We start from the raw sequence: 25,832 nt of genomic DNA on the forward strand, positions 1-25,832 counted from the left end.
GGTGACTGATAATAATTCGATCATACATCTATGCATTTTCCTCGTCCGATTTTTGTATCCTTCCCCCCCCCCCCAAAAGAGGAGCCCAAGGCGATGCCTGTTAGAGTCCGCGAATCTCGGCTTTAGAGACACTTATGAGTCCCCAGCAAGGCCTTCGGCCTTTTCAATTTCTTCTCTGCTCAAACACCACCTGTTCTGCAGACTGGTGTCCAGACTCATCGCATAGACATCCTTGGGCCACCACTCCCCCCAACTAGTCAAGAAGATCTGCTCCGGGTCGGCTGGGATGTCGTTCCGAGTAAATGCGCGGAGAATGTTTTGGGCTCCTGTTCAACATGTAAGGCGATTCCATCTCTAAAAGGTTCTATTGTACATTCGGTATCACTCTTACCTTCTGGGATCGTCTTGGCATCGGGCATATTCATACTCAGCCCCATGTCTGTGGCGAGCTTGGTGCTGGGGATGAGACCGGGAGAAACAGCTACAACTGTGCACTCTGGTAGTTGGCGACGCCAATAATGGGCACCCAGCAGCTGGACGAACTTGGAGGCACTGTACACTGTTTGCATGCCTGCGCCGGAGCCGGCCTTCAGATCTACATCCAGCGTTTCTTAAATAAAATTGTCAGTTGATGCTATCCATGGCAGTGATATGAGTTTAGGTGAGAACTTACTAGGATCCTGCCCTCGCACATTGCGAATTGACCCGGAGGATACGAAGATAAGACGTGTGTGAGATGCAATCAAAGTCTCACGGATCAAGTGGACCAGGTAATGCTGGGCTAGTCAATGGTTAGATCGCTTTTCAACTATGCTGATCTTAGAACGATCGTGACTTACCAAGATGGTTAACGACATATCCATCGCACCATTGCGAACCGTTCGGGCCGGGACCATTAGCGTCGTCAAGGGTACCAGCAGCCAGGAACAAATAGTCCACCTTGTTCGGACCCAGCTGGGCGAGCGCCTTCTGAGCAAATACCTGCACACTACGCAGGTCCTTCAGATCAAGCGGCAGAATGTGGACTGAGTGCTTAGAAGCGTCGAAGCCGAGCGCATTGTACGCAGCCTGAGTTCCCTCGGTGTCTCGGGCACCCAGAATGAAGTTGTAAGGCTCAGGCTGCTCGAGCAGCTGCTTGACAGCTTCGAATCCCTATCGATGTCGTTAGCCAGGAAAAATTTCACCATATTATGTCTACTAGAGAAAAGTGCTTATTAGTGATAGCTCATGTCTTACCAGTCCCGACGAGGCACCCGTCGCGATGACGGTTTTCGCGTTTGCTGCCATTGTTTCCAATATAGTCGTGCGTATTTGACAGTATATTATATCCACAGAGTGTCGAATACAAGGTGTGTGTGGTGTCTCTTCTACACCGGTAGACCGCTGCCCCTCCTCCCCCTTGACTTACAAAGCGGAGTGTGGGTGCAGGCGGGCAGTGACTGCAGGGTTGACGTCATGTGTAAGAAGAGTACACTCAGATCTAGCTTGTTTCAAAAACAATATCGTCGTTCGTCTAGGACCCATTCCGATATGTCCCTATATTATTTTTGCTAACTAACGCCATTGCCAGTCTGATTCAGGCGAGTCTAACAACAAAGTTGTAGAAGGTCCTATTGTCCCTACTCTCGCTCTTGTCTCATGTATACCAACCGTGTCTACACAGTGCCCCGAGTATGTTTATCTGGCGTTAGTTGATGAAAATTAATACGCTCATGGGGCATTGGTACTCCACAATGAATGTTTTGCGGGCCCGAGAGATATTTTAGTGGCTTTTGGTGAAGGGGATGGGCGCTCAATCCTCGGTGGGCTTCGGACTTATATTAACAGTCACACTAGGGCCTGGACTTCCAGAAAAATCTAGTACCCCATTAGAAATGCGAGATACTTCGCGTGGATAACTCTGTGGAGCATCGATCAATTGAAAAGAACACGAATAGCTTCGCTTCGCTGGAACTGAGGCTCTATTATTAACAACCGCGAATATCATGTTAACACATCCCCCTGGTTGTTGCAACAGATTTGATCAAAGCTACTGGGCTGAGTTGACGACCGAAAACTTACCAAAGAGGGCAAACCATATGGGGCACTCACCGCGATGATTGGCATCACAGACGGATGGCCCGTGAGAAAATCTAGCAAGATATTTGTATTGCCCGGAGGCCCGTGCCCGAGCTATCGGACAATTCTGTGACGGTATGAGAGAGGTAGATTTTTAAATAATATTAATGCACGGCTCTTGCTAGAAATAGCAGAAGTGGTAAGAAAGTCCGGAAGCAGACTCAGGAGAAGCCGAGGCCGCGGGGTACTTGCATGGATTCCAATAGAAGATGAGCCGGGGGGAGATGCGGCCGAGACTGGGTGTTTTTCTATTCGCGATCAGTAGTACTAGCACCCAGGCAACAATAGATTTCCTTTCTGCGAAGAATATTCAATCCAGAGAAATACCGCGCCACCCTCAAGAGCGAAAAATAAATATGCTGCATCCAGCCTTCAATCTGGTGCTCCCAGAGCCCGTGGATTGGGTCCCAAGACCGCCATCGGGACAACTCATAGCGTAACTTGTCCAATCACACGAATCATGTCTCAAATATACCAGAGTATTACTGTAGTTTTTATTGCTCCCCGGAACCGAGCATGGGATATACCACTATGCAGGAGGGTCATTGGTCAATGTGCCCTGGGTGCCAGTTCTCTAGTCAGCCTTGGCTAGTTCGTTTGGAAGGGAAGCTAGTCTGAAAGAAGACCCAAAGTGCTCCGCCCATCAGAAAATTGCGCATTGTGGTTGGCCCGCTCGGTTTATGACGTCATGGGCACCGTATGAACTCGCGCGATTCCCTTTCGGGATAGTATAAGGCTCTAAGTTTGGATCGATGGGTTTTGTCGTTGCACTTTTGTCGGCTTTAGGCGTTTCAGCTCCCCAGTTCTATCTTTGGGTCTTATGGGAGTTGCTGGAGGTTGCTCGCGGAAATTAGCCTCCATGGTGCCCTATATGTAGCGGTCTCGCACATTTTGGATGTTCATACCTGGTGACCTGCAAAGAAGCAATAGTCCTCACTTATAATACACTCCTTTTTGTACATATACAAACAGCTGCGGATTGAACACCCCATAATCGGTGTGTATAAGTCAAACCCCCACTCCTCGTGGAATCCAGCTAATACTAATCGTGATCGCAGGCTACAATTCCAATCACAATGGATGCCACAGCTGCCCTTCTCAAACGTGATTCGTCACCCTCGCAGTTCTCACTCTATGTATTCGCCATTATTGTTGGCTGTGTGGCGAGCGTTCTTATCGGATTCGGCATTTGGACCATGTATCACGGAATAGAGAACGAGCAAAACCACGACGTCACCTACGAGCAGCGAAAATACATGCGTGAAGTACGACAACGAAATATCAATCGCTTGGCAGCCACAGCGAACCGACCAGACATGATCACTCCCGTTGAAAAATTAAATTATTGATGAATTGTTGGGAGGATCGACGTTCATTGAAGAAACTCACCTTTTGTGTTGAAGTATTCCGGGCTATCAGCTACTGGGAGAAACATAAAGCCGAAGCCGAAGCAGCAATGAGAACATTTGATGCTATAATAGGGCAGAGGCTCTTAGGAGATAATATTTCTCGCAATTTTGCCAAGGCAATGCGATAGTGCCCATACCTAGGCAGGCGGATACTTGATCGTTTGTCACTGGCCAAGTGACTAGAGGATAGGGATTCCGGGTGAATTCAAGATCATCGGCGCAGATTTGCATATTATTTCTATTTCAAGATAAGGACATTCTTCATAGAGCTGTAGTGAATTTCTCTACAGGATCTGTAGCTTCCAACATGGAGCTGGATAGGCTCTACCCTGATCCGGCTGATCTGGATGAATTGGCCACAGTTGAAGCTCTCGTGCGAGATGACCCTCAACTGCAAGCAGAGCTCAAGACTGTCGAAGAACTAAAAGCTATAATTTCACCACGTCACCATTGGAAGGTGGTTCAAAACGGCTACTTCTGCGCCAATTTTGTGAGTAGTGCTAACCAGAATCTGCCTTGGTATCCCACCGTTAAGTTCCATGACAGCGCGGAACGTAACCGATACTGGATGTTATGATTTTATATGCCGAGATATTTGCTTCAAAGACTTATTGGGTGGTATTTACTGCCCTATTTTGTACACTCAGATGTTGAAAGCAGGGTCCCTGCAAGAGTGCAGATGGGTCAGGTTTGCTTCAAGTCGGGCCACCGTGTCTGACTTCTCTACATCAGTGCGGCGATAGAAGATTAAAGCTTCATTCCAAAGTTCTTCTGCACTCCGTATCTCTGGGTCATTGGTTTCCCCCTTTGTCCGTTTATCTTTGGCCTCCTCCATAAACGTCCAGGCCAACTCGTCGATCGCCCGTATTGTTTCCGGATGGCGTCTTCCCCACCAGCCTGTGTAAATAGAAACAACCTCGTGCAGCAAGTCTCGGGCCTCTGGGAAATTCCCTAACCTGGTTAGAGTCCTTCCCATGTTCAGCTTGAGAGAAAGTTGAGCAGGATGCGGCCCGCCCTGCCAGTTTCTTTGGCCATGCTTGACGTGCTGGAATATCTTGAAAGCTTCTAGAGCGTCTCCCTGTCGCAGTAATACTTCGCCAAGGTCATTCAAGATTCGAAGACTCAAGGACCTCCGGTGACCTTGGCCTAGATTGTGTTCGTCGGCTGCATTGTCTGAGAAGTGCGCTGCGGCGCTTTGCAGAAGTTCCTCCGATTCATCCAGTCTGTCCGTCATCATGAATACCACGGCTTTGTTGTACGCGATAGACATTGATACATCAGGTGTGAGGGTCCCGAGGTCACTCAAAATTTTCGACGATCTATCAAAGGCCCTGAGTGCATCTTCGAACTTGCGCTGATATGTATATACCAGTCCAAGGTTTGAGAGTACATCAGCTAGAAATTCTAGGTTATCCGAAGTGGGATCCTGGAGACCAAGGCCGCGTGCAATCATTCGGTAAATGACCGAAGCTTCATCATAATGCCCAACCTGTCGGAAGACACGTGCTAGGCTTTCTAGCTCGGTGAGATTGGTGTTTGGTCCCCATTTCTTTGCTTTGATATAAGCCCAACACAGCTGGACATGAGGCGCTAGTCGCCGCATAGTCCCCCAGGAATTAGTCCCGGATGACCTGGGAACCTGGGCTGCCACGAGCGATATTGCACAACGAATGTATTCTTCTTCCTTCGTCTTCGCTCTTTGTCTTGCTATCGCCTGTATGGCTGGGTGTGTTTCCCATATGCGACTGCCATTAGGGGAAACTTTCAACTCAATGAAAGACAGGTCGGCCAGCAAAGGGTAATAATTTCTGAAGGGCGTCATGCTCCTCGCTATATTCTGGAGCCACCGTGGAAATGCATCCCCGGTTGCATTGTGACAGATCTCATACCATAAATCGTTATGATCGAGGAAGCTAAACAGAGCCAGTATGTTGGCAGCAATTGGATCCACTTTTTCAAGCTCCTCTAGGCTCAGCTCCATGGAGCGATATAAGGCTTGATCTGTCCCTAGTATCTCACTGGCATCGCTGTAGCTCTTCCAAATCTCCAAATATTCGTTGATTTGGAAGCGATACCGAGAGATAACTGATGTGGCAAGACGGAGCGCCAGCGGCAGTCCTTTCAATAAGGATATCAGATCCGGAGCCCCTGGATATGAAATATTAGCGGCGACCGGAATAATGTTTTATTTATTTGATGATTATATGGGGAGGTATAACCTTCCATTAAGTGAGGGTGAATCTGCGATTTGAGTAGGCTGATTGCATCCTCATCCTTGAGCCCCTTTGACTTCCCAAATTGGGTGATACCTTTCCACTACATCACGTCTTCGAGAGGTGAGCAGGATAAAACCCCGATTCAGCCCACGGATATTATTATGGATATCAGAAGGAAGAGGGCTCGTATTCGAGGATGTCGATTCATTAACGCCATCAATGACCAGCAGCCATCTCCCGTCACTTAAGCGGTTCAGTTCGGCGAAGAATAGATTGACAAGAGCGCGGCGTTCTGCTACGGAAATTCCAGGCAACACATTATGATGAAAATTCAAAAGGCCGCTATCCTGCTTATTCTTGAGCATGCCGATAACGCTTTGTTCGAAGCTCTCCTGGCTTTCGCCATTGATCCAGAAGATCTCTCGCTCAGGGTGGCTTGTAAGTTGTTGATTCACGAACCCAGCCGCCAATTGCGATTTGCCAATGCCGGTAAGACCCCAGAGACAGACAATAGTTTTCTGAATAGGCAGCTGAATTGAGAAGTCCAGCTGCTTCTGCAAAAATGCCATCTCCGATTTTCTGCCCACGAAAGCCCATTTCTCCGGCAAGGCTTGTGCCAAGCGAAGGCCTTTGTCCTCAAAAGGAGACGAACTGGTGACTACTCGGGTTCCTTCTCGTACTTCTGTTTAAAGATATTAGTATTTTTGGCCGGCGCATCTTGAGACTAGGGCACTTTTTGCTTTGAGATATCAACGTGCCTGGTAAGAGTCTTCCGATTTTCTGATCTTCGTAGGGTAAGCACAATAAGACCTCCTTAGCATAGGCAGCCGCCGCAATGGCTGCGTATGGCTGCCATGCGCTGTTCTTGGAGGAATCTGCAAAATCACTGATTCCTCGAATCACAGCGACTGGTAGTCTCGTCATAATCCCGGCCGCTTCCATCTCCACGGCGATACCACCATACATATCCCTTAGTTCATCCCTTCTGGACTGTGATTTGATTACTGTATTACCCGAGAGAATTGTACCGTAGTGCACCTTCGGGCGCATAGGATCCGTGGGTAAAGCAGCCTCTGGCCTCTGAAACTCCGGGCGTTTATCTAAGATGCGTAGGTGTCGTCTGAATTGCGAACCGTTTCGGGCCCGAATCACATTAATGACTGAGCGAAGCAGTGGGTGTGTCGAATTCTGCCAATGCTTTAGTTCATATCGACCGTCTTCCACCTCCTTGCCAAGATCATATCCCACGATCCCGGGTCGGTTGCCCTCTGGAACCGCGACGGCCACATCTCCCAATTGCATGCCGTTGGTAGATGAAGGGATTCCACCTGCGACCCCGACCAGGAGTCCGAACTGTAGATTAGGCAGGTCTCGAATGACTTCCGCGGCCATACTTCCAGAAGCAGCGAGTCCTTGCTCCTGGTAATACCCGACCACCGCGACTCGGTGGTGGCCGATTTCTCCACGTGTATAGACGACTTGCTGCCCTCGAGCGCGCGGTAGAAGGTCGTGGGAGACCCTATCGAGCATGGCGATGGCCGCCCGAAGCTCAATCTCGAGGGGACAGAGCCAAACTATGGTGCATTCTTCCAGATGCGCGTCTAGTGGCATATTAGACAAGATCGCTGTGCTCGCGAAGTATTTGGCAGTATTTGGCGTCTGATAATTCCTGACTTATGCCTCGGGAGGGGAGTCTAGAGCCGAAGTGAGGCTGACGCAGTTCGAAGCAATGGGCCCCCTGCGATCGGGAAACGCGGCAGCACAGCCCCAGGGCTTTCAGCCACTGAAAGGTGCAGGTCGACGTGACGCGGAGAAACTGACACCCCCGCATTCCGTCGGGAAGTGTTCTCTGCGTCCTGATACCCCTGACCGCGTACCAATTCGGGCCTGTGATCGAGTGGTCAACTGGATGAGGTACTCTTTACCACTGTCCGTCTCGCTTTTCACGGGACTTAATTTGCATTCTGCATTTGGCTCTCGGCCAGTTGAACGCTTTCGTCCCCGATATCTTTGCCCTGTGTGAAGGCGGGCCACTTCTCCGGGGGATATCCGATCACCCCAATCCTGAACCAAATGAAGAGAACACATTCCTTCTCCGCCTCTTACTCGAGGTCCGTCAGTCCTCACTATCCCTCGACAAGGGTAAGCCTCTACATACCAACCCTTCTGTTCAGCCTCCAAGCAACAATCTTTACCCTCGCGGAGTCTGACCGTTCCCCATAGCGCTCCTTCGAGCGTCCAGTCTCTCCAGGGTCCTCATCCGGCAGCCATGCCTCCGGGGTCTCTCACCCTCCGGGATCACGCAATGGGCGAAAGTTGACAATCTTGAACAACATCTCCAGTGATGAACTTCTGGATTCTGTCGAGAACTGGGATGATGGCTGCTATTCGACTTCCCCGATACCCTCCCAGTCTAGTGTTCCCCGGCAATCTAAATTGTCGAGTCGCCAGTCTTTCAGACCTCCTAGCTCCAGTGCTGCTCACAATTGGGACGACAGTCCTCCATCACTGCTCATTCGTCAGCAGAGAGGCGATTATACACCGCAACAATCGTTGACGAACCACGCATCAACAGACTTGGTGTGCAGTCTCTGCTCGCGTCGCTTCCGTCGCCAGGAGCACCTCAAGCGCCATATCCGCTCTCTTCATGCTCAAGAGAAGCCCCTTGAGCATCACAGCCACGTCAACCTGGCTCATCATCATCCCCACATCCACGACCTCATGGACCGGTTTTTTCAGGTTGAGGGTCGGTTACCTATTGATTTGCGACCCATGATGCATACTACACCCCCTCCACTACCTCCGCCACCAAGAATACGGGATCTGGAAAGTGGTTATGGTGCCGGTTGGATCCCTGCGAATTCCGAGAAATCTGCTCTTGCTCTTCCATTGATCGATACCACTTCAGGCTTGTTTGCAGGACGTAGATCTGATTCTAGTCTGCGAAGTGATCCCATAGCGGTGGATGAGCCAGAAGGAAGACAAGGTGGCCTACCATTATCACGCAAACCGAAAATCCAGTTCGATTCTATGTCCGTCATTTCGCCCTCAGGACCCGTGTGAGTCAATTTGTGAAGAATTCTGCGAAGTTGATAGATTTGAAACTTGAAACGCTGATAATTCGATAGACCCCAAGGAGTGTGCGACTGCGACTTCTCGTTAGAAAGCGATAATGCATATGATCAGCATCTACTACCACATATCGCAACCCCATTTCCCCCTCGAAGCTCTAGCAGTCATTGATCTGATTACCGTGGCTCAATTTCATCACTTACAGCTCCTTCTCGGTCACCTAGCAATATCTGTTCGCCAGGACCGATTGTGGGCTCTAAGCTGGATGCAAACTGGTCTTACCGTCCTCAATCAGGAGGGCTATCAGCAAACTTTGGTATGGGCTGGAGGGAGTATATTAAGCGATGACGCAGCCTAGGCGTGGAGAGTACCACACCTTCGTCGTCAACAAAGTACTACTTTATACGAGATATGGGTCGATGACGACATCATAAAGCAACTCATTCCCAGGAAGATGGTATTAGTCTCCTGAGTCGATCGAACCGCGGAAGTTACAACTAGGATATATTCTTGGATATGGAAGAAGAGTTCGGACCGGATGAACAGATGATTCCCCGACCATATATGGACGAGCTGATACCCCACGATATTAATCTTCGAGAGCCTACCCCGCTGTACTTGAGGGCTTAAGGCAGGGTATGAAGCGAGCTGATTATCAACTTTTTAGACAGAACTATATCAGTCATGTGATCTCCTAGTAGCCTGGTAGCTCTACGCTCTCCTGTTCGCCTCATAACATACTGACATGAAGTGAGACGCAGAAGCATTGGTACAGGAAATCTACAGGAACCCGGAGTTGATCATCAGGGAGGATTGGGTTTTGCGAGCCATACATACAATTCCTTCCTACGGGCATGAACCCTTGGGTACTAGCTCGTGGACAAGGAATATCACGTACGGCTTTCCAGTCAACTCATCATAGATAAGCTTGGTTTACGGTGGCTATACGTGGCTGGGTACCGCATGGCACAAGCTGTCTTATCCATATGTTAACTCTAGGACTCGACAGATGAAATCAGAGTATGGACTTACTCATAGACGTCTAGTGATGACGAATATGGTACTTGGTATTCTGACTATTATTTGTCTTGTTTTTGAGAAACTATTGGCAAAGCATTTGACTTTACAAATATTGAGGAGCTTCATGGTGCTATTAGTTGCCATCCCAAGTAGGAAAGCAGGAAGCGGAGAGCATGATGAGTTTCAGGACCTTGTATTGATCGGCAGCATGGACGAAAGGAGTTTATTATACGGTTCAACTAGCATCAGAATATGAACTTTCAAGGGCTCCAGCTCACTGCCAAAAATTCCACTCAACTCGATCATTTTGAGTTTCTACTTGTTTCCTTACCGCAGGTTCCCTTCCAGCCGGATTTTTTCAATCCGTACACCAGTCAGTCTCTTCGATGCTGTTAGGTAAACGCTATTTCCCTACCGAATCTTAGGTTCTCTCATGAGTTCTACAGCGTGCCAGAGTTCTCCTAAGATCCTCCACTCCCATGTACGCGAAAACTAAGCCAGCATCCAGCTCGTGGGATGGTGGCCATAGAGTTGGTTGTGGCAGCATATGGGAAGCCCCACATGATTCGGCTCAGTCAGCAAGCCGCCTCACGTCTATTCCACGCCCTTCGCCTCATCAAATCGGGGATTTACCACTGAACACTCTAGCGAAATGGATCGTGGAGTCTCCAATCCATGCTACACATGCCGTAACCGGCGTATCCAGTGCGACCAGTCTGGCATACCCTGCGACAAGTGTAAAAAGGCGGGCCTGGAATGTTTTGATAAAAGGCCGTTCCGATGGGTCAAAGGCGTTGCGATCCGCGGGAAGATGCAAGGCCGGACATTCGAAAATACAAATCTATCCTCCCTGGTAGCAGAGGACGAATCAACAACTGCGGTGAACGCAAAGCGCACGTTGATGCGAACTGCTGTAGCGCGGAGAAAGCGCTTCGATTCTACTGGTGAGGCCATTTGCGGGCTTTATCTCGTTTCCTATTGCAAGATTCTCGGCAATCACTTACTCCAGATTTCTGCATGCTTTCTGACCCTTTTTTTGTTCTTTTTTTGGTGATGGCTTTTGTTCTGATGTATGCAGTCAACTAAATTTTGATATTGGGTACACAGATACCTTCTCTAACTCTTCGTCGTCCTCGTCAAGCCCGCCATTGATCGTACGAGATCCAACGTTATCGAGTTTGAACAGAATTTCCAGATACTATATCGATTACTGTGAGCTTTGGAAGTTGCATTCAACACCTGATCAGTGGTATTGACATCATCGTATAGACAATGAACGCATCTGTCAGCTTTTTATCGTATATGACACCGACAGAAATCCCTTCCGAAGCCTCATACCCTTGGGCTTGAAGGACCCGGTTTTACTAAAAGCCCTTCTTGCGCTTGCAGCACGCCATCATGTAAACAAAGGCCAGTCGTTTCATGAGCCTGGATCACCAACATCGCCGCAGCTCGCCAATGCAAATCGTCATGCACTTGCCTTCAAATATCAAGCTATGGAAGCACTATCACATTCCTTAAAAGATACAGAACTGTCCAAATCGGACACTACAGTGGCCAGCATATTTCTTTTGATCTTCTTGGATCTTTTAGAGTCCGGCAGTGACGGGTGGAATTTTCACCTCGAAGGCGCCAAGAAACTAATCGCGTCCACTTGCCCTCAACCCGACTCCCAGACCTGCATCAATCAAGGTCCAGGACAGACTGTGAAAGAGATAAGAGCCTTCATCACCAAGCAAATAAAAATGTAAGTACACCCAAAACATTGATGCCCGTCTTTGATCTTACAATGTTCCTCCAATAGGATTGAAACGCTTGGGGCGACTTTCTTGCGCCCTAAATTACTATCCCATTTCACTACCTTCGATCAACAAGAACTGCAGCTTCAAGAGACCATCGAAGCTTCTTTCCTTGGGTGTCCCGAATACCTGTTGACCGCGATGCAGTGTCTTTCAATGCAAAGAGATAGTATGTCGGGATCCAACTCTCTCGATCAAACAGCTATGGATACACTCCTGAAAGAAACGACGTCTTTACTCGATATGGTCCGGAATTTTGATTGCTATGCCTGGGTATCGGGCTTGCAACAATCACGTCCCCCTTCACCAAGAGAAATCATCAGTCTCTGCACATTATCAAGGTCCTACAAAATTGGCACTCTGCTCTATGGGAGAAGAATCGAAGACGCCGTGACGGGGAACGTGACAGTGTTGGATGACATGGTGGCCGAGTTGCTGGGTCTAATTGACTCGCTGCAGAACGACCGTGTTATGTTCAAATGCGTCCTTTGGCCTATCTTTGTTGCCGGTTTGGAGTGCCAATGGCCGCCTCAAAGGGTGTTTCTTATTGGTTGTATGGAAAAGTTTTGGGATATCACCAGCTGTTTGAACGCAGTCAACGCTGCGAGGATCTTGCAGGATTACTGGCGTCAAGTAGATGCAACTGGGCAGGCCCAGTCGCTGTGGATTTTCGATATCGGCCGCTTGGGTCGGGACTGGCTCTGGATCTAACCTCGGCACATATAATTTAATGAACGACAATCATGAACGACAAGATGGTTGATATAAAAGAGGAATATAAGGTTCGCACTTCTTTTAAACTACTGAGCCCCTATGAGAGACTCGAATGCCTGCAAAATATCACCTTTCAGATCCTCCCAGTTTTCCAGGCCCACACTGATTCTCAGCAACTTTCGGTCCACTCTGGCGTCAGACAAGGCTCGCCACTCGATCAGCGACTCAACTCCACCGAGACTGGTTGCATGCTGGAAAAGGTTCAGTTTGCTCGGCAATGCTCGAGCAAAGGTCTCGTTGTGCAAGATGATAGAGAAAACAGGACCAAACCCGTTGGGCATCTGCTTCTTCAACCAAGGCTCATCCTGAAGACTGGCATGGTAGATCTTCTGCAATACAGTTTGGATCACGGCCTCTTCCGAACCATGTACGGGATCGGCGCTATTCAAGGCTCCATTGAGCCACGATATCAGCTTGGCTGAGTTCTCGCTTGCACGTTGCACTCGAACTTCGAGTGTGCGCAAACTCCGTGTACCCAGCCAGCCCTCCAAATTTCCGATCACATTCCCCAAAGCCATGCGATCCTCAAAGAGCTGCTTGGCCCAGTCATCCCTCTTCACCGCGAGGACCCCGCAGAGGAGATCGCTGTGTCCTCCAAAGTATTTGGATCCCGAGTGCATTACAATGTCAGCTCCCCACAGAAATGGGTCCTGGAGGCTCGGGGGCGCAAATGTACTGTCAACAATGAGGAATGCCCCTTGAGAGTGTGCCTTTTTAGCGTATGCTTCGATGCTGAATGCCGTGCCTAGAGGGTTGACCGGGGTTTCGAGCAAAATGACATCTCCCGCGTTGAGACTTTCAGCGGGACAGTCAAGAGGGAGCTTTTTCAGCCCTGAGAGACGAGATATCACTGCTATGACTTCATGGCTACCGTGGTAGCCTTCGCCCACCGATATCTGACGGGGGTTCAGCAGCGTCAATGCGGCGTGCAGGGCAGCTAAGCCGGTGGCATAGCTCACTGCATGGCCCTTGAGGAGAGATGAGAGAACAGCTTCAAAGCGAGTGGCATTTGGTGCAAACTCGCGAGCGTATACGTAGTTCTTTCCATTAAATTCCGCCTATAGAAGAAAGACTTAGCTTGAGAGAGTATCGACCCAAGGGTTGGTTGAAGATACACACCACCGGATCCTCGGACATAATCAGTTCATCCGGGTTGTTTGAATACCTGAAAGTTGTGGACAGGTGGATTGGAGGTGCGACATCAGTCACTAGATTCAGGCTGTCATCGGCATGCAACGCCAGAGTAGATGGGTGGCAGTTGTTAATTGGTGCCATTTTCCTGGATAGATCTCAATCGAGAACAATTCAGATAGAAGAGGGAAGAGGAGTGCAGCTCAGAGAAAGGAATGTCGGTGCAGTCAACTTGGACATTTATATATCTGCTTCGTCGCCCGCAACCTTCGAAATGAAGTTATCCGGACCCACTCCCATCAAGTTCCTAAAACGGCAGTCAGTACAACACTCCTATTGGATGGCCGCAGGGTCGGTTGCGCCACTCGTTTCTGCTCCACTCCCTCCTCTGCCCTTCTCGATATCTTTTCCTGGCTAGGTTTAGACTATGTCGATTTTGCGCGCCCTTATCGGAAGATCCATCAAATGCCATTTTCGATAGTAGAATGACATGAAGGGTTCTCTCGGCGCGTTCGTCCAATGAGACTGCCCCGCAAAGCGACTGACAGGGTCTCCGCGAGAAGTACGGAGATTGCGGGTCAAAGGGAAACTTCCGAATATATAAAGCCCTATGCATTGAGTCACTTCCCGACAATCATCCTCGCAAGTCCAGGGTATCTCTTGGTCGTTCATCGCCAACCATGTATCTCCGAGCGGTTCACGCAGAGTCCTCAACACAGGCCCTCTTTGAATTCATCAAAGCCAATCCCTTGGGAGTCATTACCACCGCCATCCCCTCCCCCACCTACCGTTTTCTTCAGTCCAGCCATGTCCCGTGGGTGCTGGATGTCTACGATGATCCCGAGGCCCCCGTGAAGGGCCGCCTGCGGGGCCACATGGCTAAGCAAAACCCGCAGTCGAAAGCTATGATTGAAGCCTGTACCAACTCCTCAACGTCGACATTGCAGCAGGATGTGATGATCCTTTTCACCGGTGCCCATCACCACTACGTGACGCCCAAATTCTACACTGAAACTAAGCCGACCACCGCCAAGGTGGTCCCTACGTGGAACTATGCCGCCGCCCAAGTTTACGGCAAGGCCACTATCTACTATGACTCATCTTCTTCGGAGACCTCCGAATACCTGTCGCAACAGATCCACGATCTCTCGCAGCTCTGCGAAACGTCGGTCATGGGCTACACCGGCCGCGAAGGAAAGCCTGGGCCCTGGAGCGTGCTTGATGCGCCTGAGCGTTATATTGATATTATGAAGAAAAACATCATTGGCATCGAAGTCTCCATTGAGACTATTGAAGGAAAGTTCAAAATGAGTCAGGAGTTGGGGCAGGGTGATCGCAATGGGGTGATTGAAGGGTTCCATAATCTCGGATCCGATGTCGGCACCCACATTGCAGAGATGGTGAAGGAGCGCGGGGAGATGAAAGATGCCGAAAAGAATAAACAATGATATAGATCGTTTCTAGAGTCTGACAGAAGGATTACGTGAATGACGATGCCCGCTCAAACCAGTCCTTTTCTGGGTAATCCTGCTGACACGCGGATACATTGCCGAAAATAGTCCACCTCTACTTGGATGGTTGTAATGAGAGTTATAACAATAGAACATTGCTCGAATACGGGAAGTTACGGGCAGTCCGCCTGTGAGGCTGATATGCTGTCAAGGTAGGCAGCGGGGTGGTTGGAGACCTTGTTTGGACCCATCACGGCGGCCTAATTGCCCCATCCCCCGCCTCGCCTGGACAATCCCCCTTCATCCATTCCACCAACACCGACCAAGATGCCTCCCTCGGCGCAAACGGTGAGTCTGGCTGGTGTGCTCATTCGCCTCATCTCTCTACATTTTCCTCTCCAGTATACCTGCACGATCGCCCTGAATCTCGCTGCTTGGAGTTGACCCCGCACTGTCATCATAAACCCCCCATCGCGCCGCGCATTTCGCATCGTCTACGCTCCTCCCAGCGGGCACGCGAAGCTGATGAACATCTGAAACGCTGACAATATGAACCAAAAGACCAGATTAATTTCCAACCTGCGCCTCCTTATTCCGCGCCTTCGTCTTCTCCAGAAAAAAGACACCGCATCCTCCGTTGTCCAACGCCGCGAGCTTTCCCAGCTTCTGAGCGAACACCGCGAGGCATCCGCACGGATCCGGGTGGAGAATGTGATTACGACAGATATTGCCGTGGAGGTGATGGAGATGATCGAGCTGTACTGTGAGCTACTGCTGGCCCGAGCCAACGTGTTGGATCAACTTGCATTCGGGGAGAAGGGAACGCGCGCGCGGTTGCGCGCCAAGGAACTGCTCAAGAAGCAAACCCAAGCCCATGCTGGTGAGAAAGCCTCGGCTACTACAACCGAAAGCTCCGGCTCTCGATTCGGGTTCTCTTGGCTAGGAGGATCACAAAAGGCGGAGGTTAAGCCGGCGATCGCTGCCCGTCCTTTGGAGGGCCCGGGAGACATTTCAGAGGAAGACAACGCATATATGGATACCGCGCTCGATGAGGCTGCTGTTGCTATTTTTTATGCCTGGCATCGCTTCCCGCACGAGTTGCGTGAGCTTACCATGCTTCGCACGATGCTCGGTGAACGCTATGGCAAGGAATTCATGACCTTGGCGCAGGACAACAAAGTGGACTCTGTCAAAGTCCCCGATAGGCTTCTGAAGAGCTTGCGCGTACGCCCGCCGGGACAAGAACTGGTTGAAAGTTACCTACGGGAAATTGCAAAGGCATATGGTGTCGAATGGCCAGTCGGAGAGGACTTGAACACACAAGAGGAGCTTGGCGATGCGCCACCAGAGTTCGTTGACGATGTTCCGCATGATGCACATGAGGGCCAAGGAGGTGATCTACCCCAGACTCCGAAGAAGCAATATACAAGCCCCACATCCCGACCAAACCTCTCCGAGGCGAGGCGCGCCTCAGAAACGAGCGAGTTGAACAAAGCAACCCCGCCACGCGGCCCGGCAGCAGGCCGCAGCCCTGTCAGTGTTGCTCCACCGGCACCCAGGACTGATAATCCGAACCCTCGGGTCAAAGTGCCCGGATCTGAGGACAATGCAGCCAAGGCTAGCCCTGGTGTCGGATCACAGAGCAAGAGCAATACTAATGGGATTCCGGAGCTGGATGAGCTGACACGCAGGTTTGCGGACCTTCAAAGAAAGCCTTGAGGATGCAGCTTGCTGTTTCATTTCTGTGGTCATGTTGCTTATTCGATTCAGCCTTGCATTTTTCAACACTTCTACATTGAGTGGAGACTTTGACGGGGGCTTTTGTTGGCATCTCCATGCGGGAGTTGAAGGGGTTACTATCATTGCAATCTCATCTTCACAAAGCCTGATATGCTTGAAGCGTAGCAAAGACGAGCGGTCATTCCCGCCCAGCCTCGCACTACCTAGAGGTTTAAAACCGAACTTGGCGGCTTCAACGCAGACGGAAGGCACCCTTCCTTGGCGATGAACGGTTAGATGATCTGGAGGTCTGTGTGTCATGTAAACAAACGAACCCCCAATTCTTTTCAGTAGTCAGTCTATGAAATTCGGTTACCCTCGATCGGCTTGAGATCTGGGATCGTAGATCGAGCAAGAGGGGCGATCTGAGATCGATACATATAACCTTAAAACCCACGCCAGCCACCCAAGCACGATGAAAGAGCCTCCGGATTTCAAATCAGTGGCATGATGGAGGCCCCAGGCCAGAAATATTGAACTCCATCAAACTTGAAATCCAATCTAAAGCTCAGATGCAAGTGTCAGAAGTGTCAGACGCGAGTGTTAACGGTAATTGCGCGGGCCGTTGGAGTAAAAAGCGGGACCATTCCAAGCCGGGAAGGGAAAACGCAGGCTCTAAATCCGATGCATCACAGCGCCCCTCGTAACAACACAAGCCAATCCCCCTCTCCAGCCATGTCGCAATCCTAACATGCCATCTTTCCCCCAACCTCCCCACTCTACGACTGCCCGCGACTATCGTTCCCCCTTCAGCAGCTGGCAGCCTGCTAGCACGACAGACCACACGACCTTCCTCCGCGTTCCCCACCCGATCCTGCGCCCCCAAACAATACCCAAATGCCAGTCTACATGCTTCACGGATTCCGGTGGCCCCGTGCGGGCTTCACAGGGATCCGCGTCTATGTGGTCCTCCACAATCTCGAGGAGGCCGCCGCCGAGTACGTCCAGCAGCCGCTGACGACGGAGCTGCTGACGGAATCTCTCAAGCGCACGCAGCCCGACCTCATGCCCCGGCTGCCACAGCTGCACTTCATCGAGCAGTACGACCCGCTCGACGAGTCGAGCAACACGGTCAGCCAGGACTATGCGTATGTTGGAACCAAGGTGGTGACCATCCCTGACGGCACGGCGCCGGCGGGCGCGGGCCCCGGCCTGAATATCGAGGACGTGGTGGAGCAAGGGTCGGGCTTGTCAGCCGATGAAACGGAGGCACTGGAGGCATTGCGCGATCGCTTGGCACCTGAGGAGAAGATTGGCTGGTTTATGGTCTATAATGGCGACCCGGATCGATACTATCCTCCCTCGGAGGACGAGGAGGAAGAATATGAGGACGAGCAAAGCTACGTGGATGAGAAGTCGGAGAGCCAGACAGAACCTGGGACACCGCAGAGCTATACGGTATGTATCTGAGGGAAGCTGCGGTGCATTCCGCGTACTAACTGTGCACCTTCTAGGCTCGACTTACTCGGCTCTTCCACCGAATCAGCGCTTCCTCGGCCGCATGAGAGTCTTCGCTGTTCTCCTGTACCCCGACCCCACCTCGACCTCACCCAATGATTAATGATCTCCTGTCATCCTCCAGACTTCTCCGAATGGGCTGTGTATCTAGCATAGTCTGTTTTGGGTTGTTTAACGATTTATACGCCTCATGCCCGTCGATACTTTCCTAGCCCTACGCAACTGCGCAATATGTTTTCTCTATTTTGGAAGTAAAGCTATATATCACATTGAAAAGCGCCTGCTCTATAGTTTAGATATTTATGCTTGCTTTGTATTCCCATGCCATGTGATTCGATTCAATTGCATCGTTTAAGGTATCTTTATCGGTCAATGCATTCGTTGCTCTCGCGTGGCTGTAGCCGAGATTCTAATAGTGTCCATAGTGTCTAGATGGGCGGTGAGAACTGGCAGTATGGAGAGGGGAGCTTCATGATAACGGACGCAGTGGAGAATCTTCCGCAGCTGCGCGCCAAGACACATCCAAGGAGCTTCACAGATGCCGGAAGGGTGATTCCTGGATTTACAACATGGTCCTCTCGTTCATTCTTGTCCAGAATCGCCAGTAAGTATCGACCGCAAAGACGACGCTTGCAATGCTCACCGAGGGTATAGGGGCAAAACGCGCCTGGCGAAGTGGTACGCACCGTATAGTGTGAGTGTTGCCGTCTCTAGTTGAAGAGAACCGCATCTAATAAGATCTCCAGGATGAGGAGAAAGTCAAGCTGAAAGGCGAGGTTCGTGCCGCCGCAACAACCCATCGCCCGCCCTGAACCGAACAAGTCAACTAACCACCAGCCCAGGTGCATCGCCTTGTCGCCCCTCGCGATCAGAAATACCAGTCGAACTTTGTGGAGTTCCGCCGCAGCACCAAGATTGTATACCGACGATACGCCGGATTGTTCTTCTGTGTCTGCGTGGACGCCAACGATAACGAGCTTGCGTACCTGGAGGCCATCCATTTCTTCGTCGAGGTGCTCGATCAATTCTTTGGGAACGTGTGTGAACTGGATTTAGTTTTCAACTTCTACAAGGTGCGTGGCGGGGAGATCATTCACATGGCGGCCGCGTGGGATGGGAAGCAATACAGACCAGATACTGATTGGGAGGTGCTAGGTCTACGCGATCCTCGACGAGGTCTTTCTCGCCGGCGAGATTGAAGAGACGAGCAAGCAGGTTGTTCTGACCCGACTCGAGCATCTGGATAAGCTGGAGTGAAGAGGCAGCGCTGGCTGCGAGCAACCGCGAACCAATTGAGATGGGCCTCTCGAAGATAGGGCGCATTTGGCACCGAGATTGCATCGGCGCACAAAGTCATGGGCAAGGAGTTTTTGGGGCGTACTACTACATACTGGGATCCTGGCGCGGGGATCAATTGAGCCATTCTGTTTCTGGTTTATGGGCGTTCAGGGAGAGCAGCAATAATCCGCCATAGATATGGAATCTGCCATCACTCTGGGGCAAATGTCGAAATCACCAACCAATCTGGGGACCCTGCCAAGACCCAGGGCCCGCTCGTATTCTCTTCTCTAACGTTCCCAGCACCCCGGAGTCAAGTCGGAATCAGGGTCTGGTATGCGTAGGGCTCAGGTACGTATGTGGTACCTGTACCCAGCGTTCTCAGGCTGCTGCCCAACTGCCGAATTCACTGCCGTCGATGCATCCCGGCGGGGACGATGCCCACGCTGTCTCACTGGAGCACATGGTGTTAAGCTCAAGATTAGATGGCAGATGTCTAATTCAACGTCGTGGTTCCATCGCAATTTGGCTGGTTTCCCAAACGGTCCTGGCTCGGTGTGAGGTGATTGTGCCTATCGATGGCGAGCACGACAACGAGGTCTTGGCACCTGCCATATATTGATGGCCTTTCTGCCACACTCCCCGAATCATCTTCTAGCTTGTTTATTCTTGTTATGCTCATTCTCAACCTTGTGGCTAAGGGAACAAAGTGCTATGATCATCTAGAGGGTACGATGCCGCCCATGCTACGCCGATATACTTCATGACCCTCACAAGGACTCTGAACCACCACATTGGGACAAGCCGCATTCCATAACTGTCTGGGCAATCACACTAACACACCGCTGCAATGACCACACCTTTTGCCCCTGGATCACCCTGATCAACTAACTCCTGCCCACTTGCTCAACAGCTTCTACTTCCCTGACGAGCCCGGTGCTCCTCCGCCCGGGACGATCCATTCAGCGGGAAAAAGATACGCTACCGAGGCGAAAAAAAGCCTCACCCTCGTTTCATTTCACCAAGCAGGATGCAATCTCCGAAGATTTGCTGTGCTCAGAGGTGCGGCCCATCCTCCGCGACGGATTTGGCGCAGTCGCCATCTCTTATCGGCGGACCACCAGCCCTGAGCGAAGATTGAAAGGCCGGATCCTTCCTAAGGTGGACGCGACTTCCAGAAACCCTTCCAGAAACTCTTCCAGAAACCTGAAAACCGGAAACGGGGTTGCCAGCGCCAGTTGATCGTCGGTCGAGGGATATTGGATTTCTTGGCAAGTGGGCACTAACGGGTCTCGACTACGAGCGGACTCGTCGCCGACAATCAAGAGATTCCATCAATCTGCGGAGCAGCTGGTGGAGTGGAGCGCACCACTCTGGCTGGAGCTCGGTCTGTGGTTGTGGATCCGGGACGATGCCCCTGGGAGTATTGGATCGCATGTGCTGATCGGCTGGAACTGGGCCTGAGTTTGGGAGGAAGCGCGACTATCACACATGAAGATATTCTTCCGCCCGGAGTACGACACAGCGTCTCTGCCGTCCGGGATGAGCGTCCGGAAAGCCACCTCAGCAAACCCCCTCCTCTCCCTTCCATCACCCTCAAACTCCTCCGACGGGGATGTGACACGCATGCGACCGAGCACATTGGACGATCAAATCAAACTGGATGCTCCATTTGTGATACTTTCCCTTCTCGGACTGGCTTCCAGACTTCCAGAGTTTCAGAACCTCGCATTCCCCACTGCCAAAGTGGACGCGTTGCCCTCTGCGGAGCCCCACCAATCAGCACGGCCAGGGGCACGGATCGTCCCCAAGAGCCGGGAGAAACTTCACCGATCGCCGATGGAGTCAGGGCATTCGTGCCTGGTCCGTTCGCGCGGGACTGGGCCTTAGGTAGGCCGGATGCATTGGATTGGCCCTGCTGGGGTTGCGGACCTGGGACGTCGGGCCTACGCGGTTCGGGGGGCTTGGCAGGCTGGTCTCTGGTGACGGGCGGCCTCCGACTGTTCCTCTGTACAGGTATTTACCGTCTCCGTTTGGCCGTGTCACAGCCATACGACACCGGGTTTCCACAGCCCCTGACTATCCTCTCTCCCTGCGTCAGCCTGTGACGTCTTGTGTTCTGCGCCTCATTCTCCCGAAACGTGGATATGTCCCGCGCCAAACACCAGAACCGTTACGATACAATGGGCTACGATTACGAATGACCCCCAGAGTCGTCGACTCAATGTCCTGGAGATTCAAGAAGGGATGAACAGGGAAACTGGCAAGGGTATGAGAACGAAATGGAAAGGATTGACCGAGGCCAAGCCTGAAGAACGTGTGGAACCGCGCCACTCGCGGGGGCAAATGCCCATGGAATTGATGAACGCGCCTCGTCCAGTCTGATTGGCCTCATGTCTCTGACAGATGCCCACTTTCGTCGTTCTAATCGATCGCTTGGGGGATCAGTCGAGCTGTATTTTTCCTTTCCCTCTTTCCTGCTTCCCCCCCTCCACCCACACCCCTTATCGCCATATCAACCCCTTCTAGACTTTTTCTATAGTCTTGTCCCTTCTTTTTATCCACTCCCTCTCCCGCCTCTCGGTCGTTTTTGCCATTCATTCCTCACTCTCTTTTTCCCTCCGTCGTATCAGCGTGATCACTTGGAGTTCCCTCTCAGTTACCCCGTCATGTCTCTGATGCTCTCCGATAACCTGGCTCCTCAGCCCATGACTGATGTCTTCACGGACGACACATGCATTGACCGTCGCAAGTGCCACCGGACGGTGCCTATGAAGGTCCTGGCCCTCGGTGTAGGCCGTACCGGTACTGCCTGTAAGTGATGAGACCTGGCCATGTCTTGACTTTAGTGACGCCAGCCTGACTTTCTCCGTTCTATAGCTCTCCGCAAGGCTCTGGAACGCCTGGGTTATGGCAAGTGCTACCACATGATGTGCGCCAGTGTAGAGAACCCGCCGGACTGCCTCATGTGGCATGATGCCCTGAACGCCAAGTACGAGGGTGTCGGTGAATTCGGCCGCAAAGAATGGGACCAGCTGCTCGGCGACTGCCAGGCCGTGTGCGACTGGCCCGCCTGTGCTTTCGCCAAGGAGCTGATTGAGGCCTATCCCAACTCAAAGGTCATCCTGACCACCCGTGATGTCGACCCGTGGCACGCCTCTGTCATGAAGACCGTCTACTGGCGCGTCAGCGACCCCGAGCACAAGTTCGTCTCCAACTTCAGCTGGGCCGCCGGCATGTACTACCCCATGCTCAACAAGTTCTTCGAAACCTTCTTCCGCGGTGACTTCCCCGGCAAGGGCAAGCAGGTCTACAACGAGCACGTCGCTCAAGTCCGCAGCCTGGTGCCCGCGGACCGTCTGCTGGAGTACAACATCAACGACGGCTGGGGTCCCCTCTGCGAGTTCCTCGAGGAGGAGGTACCCGACCACCCCTTCCCCCGTGGCAATGACATGGCCGACTTCTACAAGCGCTGCAGCACTCGCAACCGCCACCAGATGATGAATGCTGCTCTGCAGGCCGTCACCATGGGCGGTGCCCTCCTGGCCACTGGCTTCGCCGCCACCATGGCCTTTAAGCGTTTCTCTCGGTAAAAGGGAGAAGCTCCTTGCATCTTTTCTTCTGATTTCCTATCTTTGGCACTCTTCTCTTTGGTCGACTCTACAGTGAGTGCTGGCACCACTTGGCGTACGGCCGAGCTTCGTGGTCACGTCTTCTGCCTTCTTTTTCGAGGTGACCATTTGGAGCTTTTGGTCTTTTTTTGTTATCGGTCTAATATTCCCCCACCATTTTTCTCTCTGCACACCCACTTGAGGGAGCGGTCGTTTGGTTTTTGCAGATAATCATATTCTACATTATTTTTGGGTACATATTCTCCTGTTTATTTATTTTTCCCCACTTGTTTCTTGGATTTTTTGTTTCAGAGCATGTCCTATCATCCCTGGCACCCTTGGAAACGTCACAAGTCATCTCACAGCATCCTCGTGAGGAATGGTCAAGAAACATGACATCAGTGTAAAGGGAGGGCACCCCCAATCCACATCCCCATCCCCATGCCCACGACCACGAAGGTTTCCATCATCGTGACTTCTGAGGGGAGCAAGGGGCTATTGTCAGGCCACACAGGCCGCACCACCATGCACTTGCTCCTATGTCGAATCTGGCAGGCGCACGTGGAGTGAGACGAACAATACCAAAAGATAAAAATTGCATGATTACTTAACATTCATCGGGATTTAACATCCATCGGGATCTCTGCGTAAATTTACTGTAACTATTTCCACTTTACCTCATTTAGATTCAGTCCCCGCAGCCTGAGAAGTACAAGTATGTGATGAAGCACAGCCTTGCGTATAACCATAGCACTGCTTCCAAGAACCCGTCTGCGTCGCCGGGCGAATCCATGATTCTGCCACAGCAGCCAGGCCGGGCCACCGCGGTGTCAGCAAGCACCTGGGCGGGACGACCTCTCGGGTGGGGGGGGGAGGGCGGAACGAAGCAAGGGCACAGCACAGGACGGAGTACCTGGTTCCGGGGAGGAGCCGCCAGATGGAGGCCCTCGTACTCGTACGAACCACCCACTGAACTGACGACGCCTCGCATGCCAGGGCGATTGCTTGGCTGGCCTAGCGGCTTGGCAGCGGCCCGCCCATCGCGGCCCATGCCCTACGGGCACTAGTCGGTTAGTTCGTTGCTGGAGGCAACCCCTCCTTCGAGAAGGTCCCTCTTTGAGAGTTCCTGATTCGGGTCTGTATACTCGGTAGTGTGGCGTGTTACGTCGTCGGCTTGCGTACTAGCGAGGTGAGACATCGTCGCGTTGATGTGAGATCTAGCCCGGATAAAGGGACGAATTACATCGGCAACCGAGCACGGAGTATACACATGAACGGAAGTTTTCATTCGGTGGATGAGATCTGCTTGCGCTGTGTGATGACGAGGACAGACTTCGGTTGTGAACTGCTCTCGTCACCCTCAGTGGTATTCCCGGAGTGGTGGACTGCTGTTGGCACGCTTATCGCTGGGAATTCAATTGCGATGGGGAGAGTGTTACCATTTTCTGTGTTACTTGTTGTGTTTGGTTGTGTAGCTTGAGCATCCAGCGAAGGTGGTTGGATCCTTGGACCCTGGGCCGTTCGCGGTCGATGATTTAGCCGGTAGAGGCTGTACAGTATGTTATTTTTATTTTACAATATCGTGTGTCGAGGTATGAAATTCAGTACTGCACATGCGAATTTCTATCCATTGGATAGGTCGTGGATAGTGTGCTTCGTGCGTCATAATCCCATGCATACCATAGCTGTCCACGTAACCAAGCTTCGAGGAGAGGCGTTAGTCGCCAGCCTTGCAGACCTCGAGGCGTATGCATGAAAGAGACCGCGCGTTCACGGTACCGTAACCTTTACGGGGTCGGGGACTATACTGTAGTACATACGAACCGTAGAGGTGTGGCGCATGTATGTGGCTGGAGCCCAGATAAGACCCAGCTGGAACATGCAAAGTCGGCGGGACCACGCGGGACCAAGCAATGCCCGCGGCCCGTCCACAGCTTTCCTTCTCAGCCACACACACGTGGCCACGGCCCGGATTTGGCCTTCTCGGCTTCAATCTGGGACGAAAGGGCTCCATTTTCGTAGAGGATATTCTGAACAACAGACTCGGCATTCGATATTCTCTTCATACCAGAAACGATTGAGAAACAACGGTACATTCCGAAACCATCCGCCACGACGTCTCGGACATGGTCTGAGCGCCGTGCGTTCGCACTCGCCAGCATGACGTGGCCTGGGACGGCCCGAATTACCAGTACCGTACGACAGTCCAGCGCCTGGTCTTCCACCGGCCGGCGACCCTTGACCGGCCCCAATCCGAGGCAATCCAACTCGACGTCAACCTGATCCCAATCGCTCCACGAGAGAAAGACAACCCGGGTCCAAACTGCAATGCGATGCTCCGGTCTTCCTGACCCATCCCCGCAATCCCAGCGAGTGGCTCCTTCTTGGCAGCGGGTGGTGCGCCGCCTCGTGATGAGCTAAGCAACTTTCCACAGCGTCTTATACTTCTAATCGGCTTGTTGCGTTGGATCCGCCAATGGCGACTGTCTGTGCCGCCCACGGCAATCCACTCTGCTAGTCTCCGCCGCTGGGAGATGGGCTTTGGAGAGATGACGGAAAGTGGATCGTTGTACTCGTACCCATTTCCCCCCGTCTCTCCCTGAAGAGCTTCTCCTCCTGTGATATGCATTTGTCTTTTATTTGCTTCGATTCTCCTTGCATGCCTTTGACACCACCATATTCCACCCCCGCCCCCCTTCCTTCTCTGCCCGACCTG

General features: G+C 51.7%; 13 protein-coding genes across 13 annotated transcripts; 9 read left to right on the top strand and 4 right to left on the bottom strand.

The window, feature by feature from the left end:
- Positions 1-132: 132 nt before the first annotated feature.
- Positions 133-1,287, bottom strand: N7482_005921 (uncharacterized protein; the record flags this gene model as incomplete). Its single annotated transcript, XM_056688046.1, has 5 exons — positions 133-326; positions 392-610; positions 674-781; positions 840-1,152; positions 1,237-1,287. 5 exons carry the CDS (start codon positions 1,285-1,287, stop codon positions 133-135), a joined length of 885 nt encoding a protein of 294 aa, XP_056543601.1.
- Positions 1,288-3,194: 1,907 nt separating this feature from the next.
- Positions 3,195-3,467, top strand: N7482_005922 (uncharacterized protein; the record flags this gene model as incomplete). The annotated part of the gene is made up of 1 exon (XM_056688047.1): positions 3,195-3,467. One exon carries the CDS (start codon positions 3,195-3,197, stop codon positions 3,465-3,467), a length of 273 nt encoding a protein of 90 aa, XP_056543602.1.
- A 367-nt stretch (positions 3,468-3,834) lies between these two features.
- Positions 3,835-4,104, top strand: N7482_005923 (uncharacterized protein; the record flags this gene model as incomplete). The annotated part of the gene is given in 2 exon segments (XM_056688048.1): positions 3,835-4,017; positions 4,036-4,104. The coding sequence occupies 2 exon segments, from the start codon at positions 3,835-3,837 to the stop codon at positions 4,102-4,104; spliced, it is 252 nt and encodes an 83-aa protein (XP_056543603.1).
- A 66-nt stretch (positions 4,105-4,170) lies between these two features.
- N7482_005924 (tetratricopeptide repeat domain protein) lies at positions 4,171-7,354 on the bottom strand (the record flags this gene model as incomplete). Its single annotated transcript, XM_056688049.1, has 3 exons — positions 4,171-5,675; positions 5,895-6,425; positions 6,469-7,354. 3 exons carry the CDS (start codon positions 7,352-7,354, stop codon positions 4,171-4,173), a joined length of 2,922 nt encoding a protein of 973 aa, XP_056543604.1.
- Positions 7,355-7,816: 462 nt separating this feature from the next.
- N7482_005925 (uncharacterized protein) lies at positions 7,817-8,986 on the top strand (the record flags this gene model as incomplete). Its single annotated transcript, XM_056688050.1, has 3 exons — positions 7,817-7,885; positions 7,967-8,802; positions 8,872-8,986. The coding sequence occupies 3 exons, from the start codon at positions 7,817-7,819 to the stop codon at positions 8,984-8,986; spliced, it is 1,020 nt and encodes a 339-aa protein (XP_056543605.1).
- A 1,501-nt stretch (positions 8,987-10,487) lies between these two features.
- On the top strand, positions 10,488-12,345 carry N7482_005926 (Zn(II)2Cys6 transcription factor; the record flags this gene model as incomplete). The annotated part of the gene is made up of 3 exons (XM_056688051.1): positions 10,488-10,779; positions 11,105-11,582; positions 11,640-12,345. 3 exons carry the CDS (start codon positions 10,488-10,490, stop codon positions 12,343-12,345), a joined length of 1,476 nt encoding a protein of 491 aa, XP_056543606.1.
- Positions 12,346-12,434: 89 nt separating this feature from the next.
- N7482_005927 (putative transsulfuration enzyme family protein) lies at positions 12,435-13,683 on the bottom strand (the record flags this gene model as incomplete). The annotated part of the gene is made up of 2 exons (XM_056688052.1): positions 12,435-13,466; positions 13,528-13,683. 2 exons carry the CDS (start codon positions 13,681-13,683, stop codon positions 12,435-12,437), a joined length of 1,188 nt encoding a protein of 395 aa, XP_056543607.1.
- A 536-nt stretch (positions 13,684-14,219) lies between these two features.
- N7482_005928 (FMN-binding negative transcriptional regulator) lies at positions 14,220-14,987 on the top strand (the record flags this gene model as incomplete). The annotated part of the gene is made up of 1 exon (XM_056688053.1): positions 14,220-14,987. One exon carries the CDS (start codon positions 14,220-14,222, stop codon positions 14,985-14,987), a length of 768 nt encoding a protein of 255 aa, XP_056543608.1.
- Positions 14,988-15,317: 330 nt separating this feature from the next.
- On the top strand, positions 15,318-16,709 carry N7482_005929 (IST1 family protein; the record flags this gene model as incomplete). The annotated part of the gene is made up of 2 exons (XM_056688054.1): positions 15,318-15,338; positions 15,552-16,709. 2 exons carry the CDS (start codon positions 15,318-15,320, stop codon positions 16,707-16,709), a joined length of 1,179 nt encoding a protein of 392 aa, XP_056543609.1.
- An 897-nt stretch (positions 16,710-17,606) lies between these two features.
- On the top strand, positions 17,607-19,484 carry N7482_005930 (AP-2 complex subunit sigma; the record flags this gene model as incomplete). Its single annotated transcript, XM_056688055.1, has 7 exons — positions 17,607-18,167; positions 18,653-18,666; positions 18,715-18,831; positions 18,882-18,921; positions 18,974-19,003; positions 19,070-19,300; positions 19,383-19,484. 7 exons carry the CDS (start codon positions 17,607-17,609, stop codon positions 19,482-19,484), a joined length of 1,095 nt encoding a protein of 364 aa, XP_056543610.1.
- Positions 19,485-20,996: 1,512 nt separating this feature from the next.
- N7482_005931 (uncharacterized protein) lies at positions 20,997-21,395 on the top strand (the record flags this gene model as incomplete). The annotated part of the gene is made up of 1 exon (XM_056688056.1): positions 20,997-21,395. The coding sequence occupies one exon, from the start codon at positions 20,997-20,999 to the stop codon at positions 21,393-21,395; it is 399 nt and encodes a 132-aa protein (XP_056543611.1).
- Positions 21,396-22,174: 779 nt separating this feature from the next.
- Positions 22,175-23,098, top strand: N7482_005932 (sulfotransferase family protein; the record flags this gene model as incomplete). The annotated part of the gene is made up of 2 exons (XM_056688057.1): positions 22,175-22,319; positions 22,386-23,098. The coding sequence occupies 2 exons, from the start codon at positions 22,175-22,177 to the stop codon at positions 23,096-23,098; spliced, it is 858 nt and encodes a 285-aa protein (XP_056543612.1).
- Positions 23,099-24,400: 1,302 nt separating this feature from the next.
- N7482_005933 (uncharacterized protein) lies at positions 24,401-25,745 on the bottom strand (the record flags this gene model as incomplete). Its single annotated transcript, XM_056688058.1, has 3 exons — positions 24,401-24,665; positions 25,070-25,533; positions 25,617-25,745. 3 exons carry the CDS (start codon positions 25,743-25,745, stop codon positions 24,401-24,403), a joined length of 858 nt encoding a protein of 285 aa, XP_056543613.1.
- Positions 25,746-25,832: the final 87 nt, after the last annotated feature.

Source organism: Penicillium canariense, assembly GCF_028826845.1.
Source record: "Penicillium canariense strain IBT 26290 chromosome Unknown utg000003l_segment0_segment0, whole genome shotgun sequence".
Classification (NCBI taxonomy): Eukaryota; Fungi; Ascomycota; class Eurotiomycetes; order Eurotiales; family Aspergillaceae; genus Penicillium; species Penicillium canariense.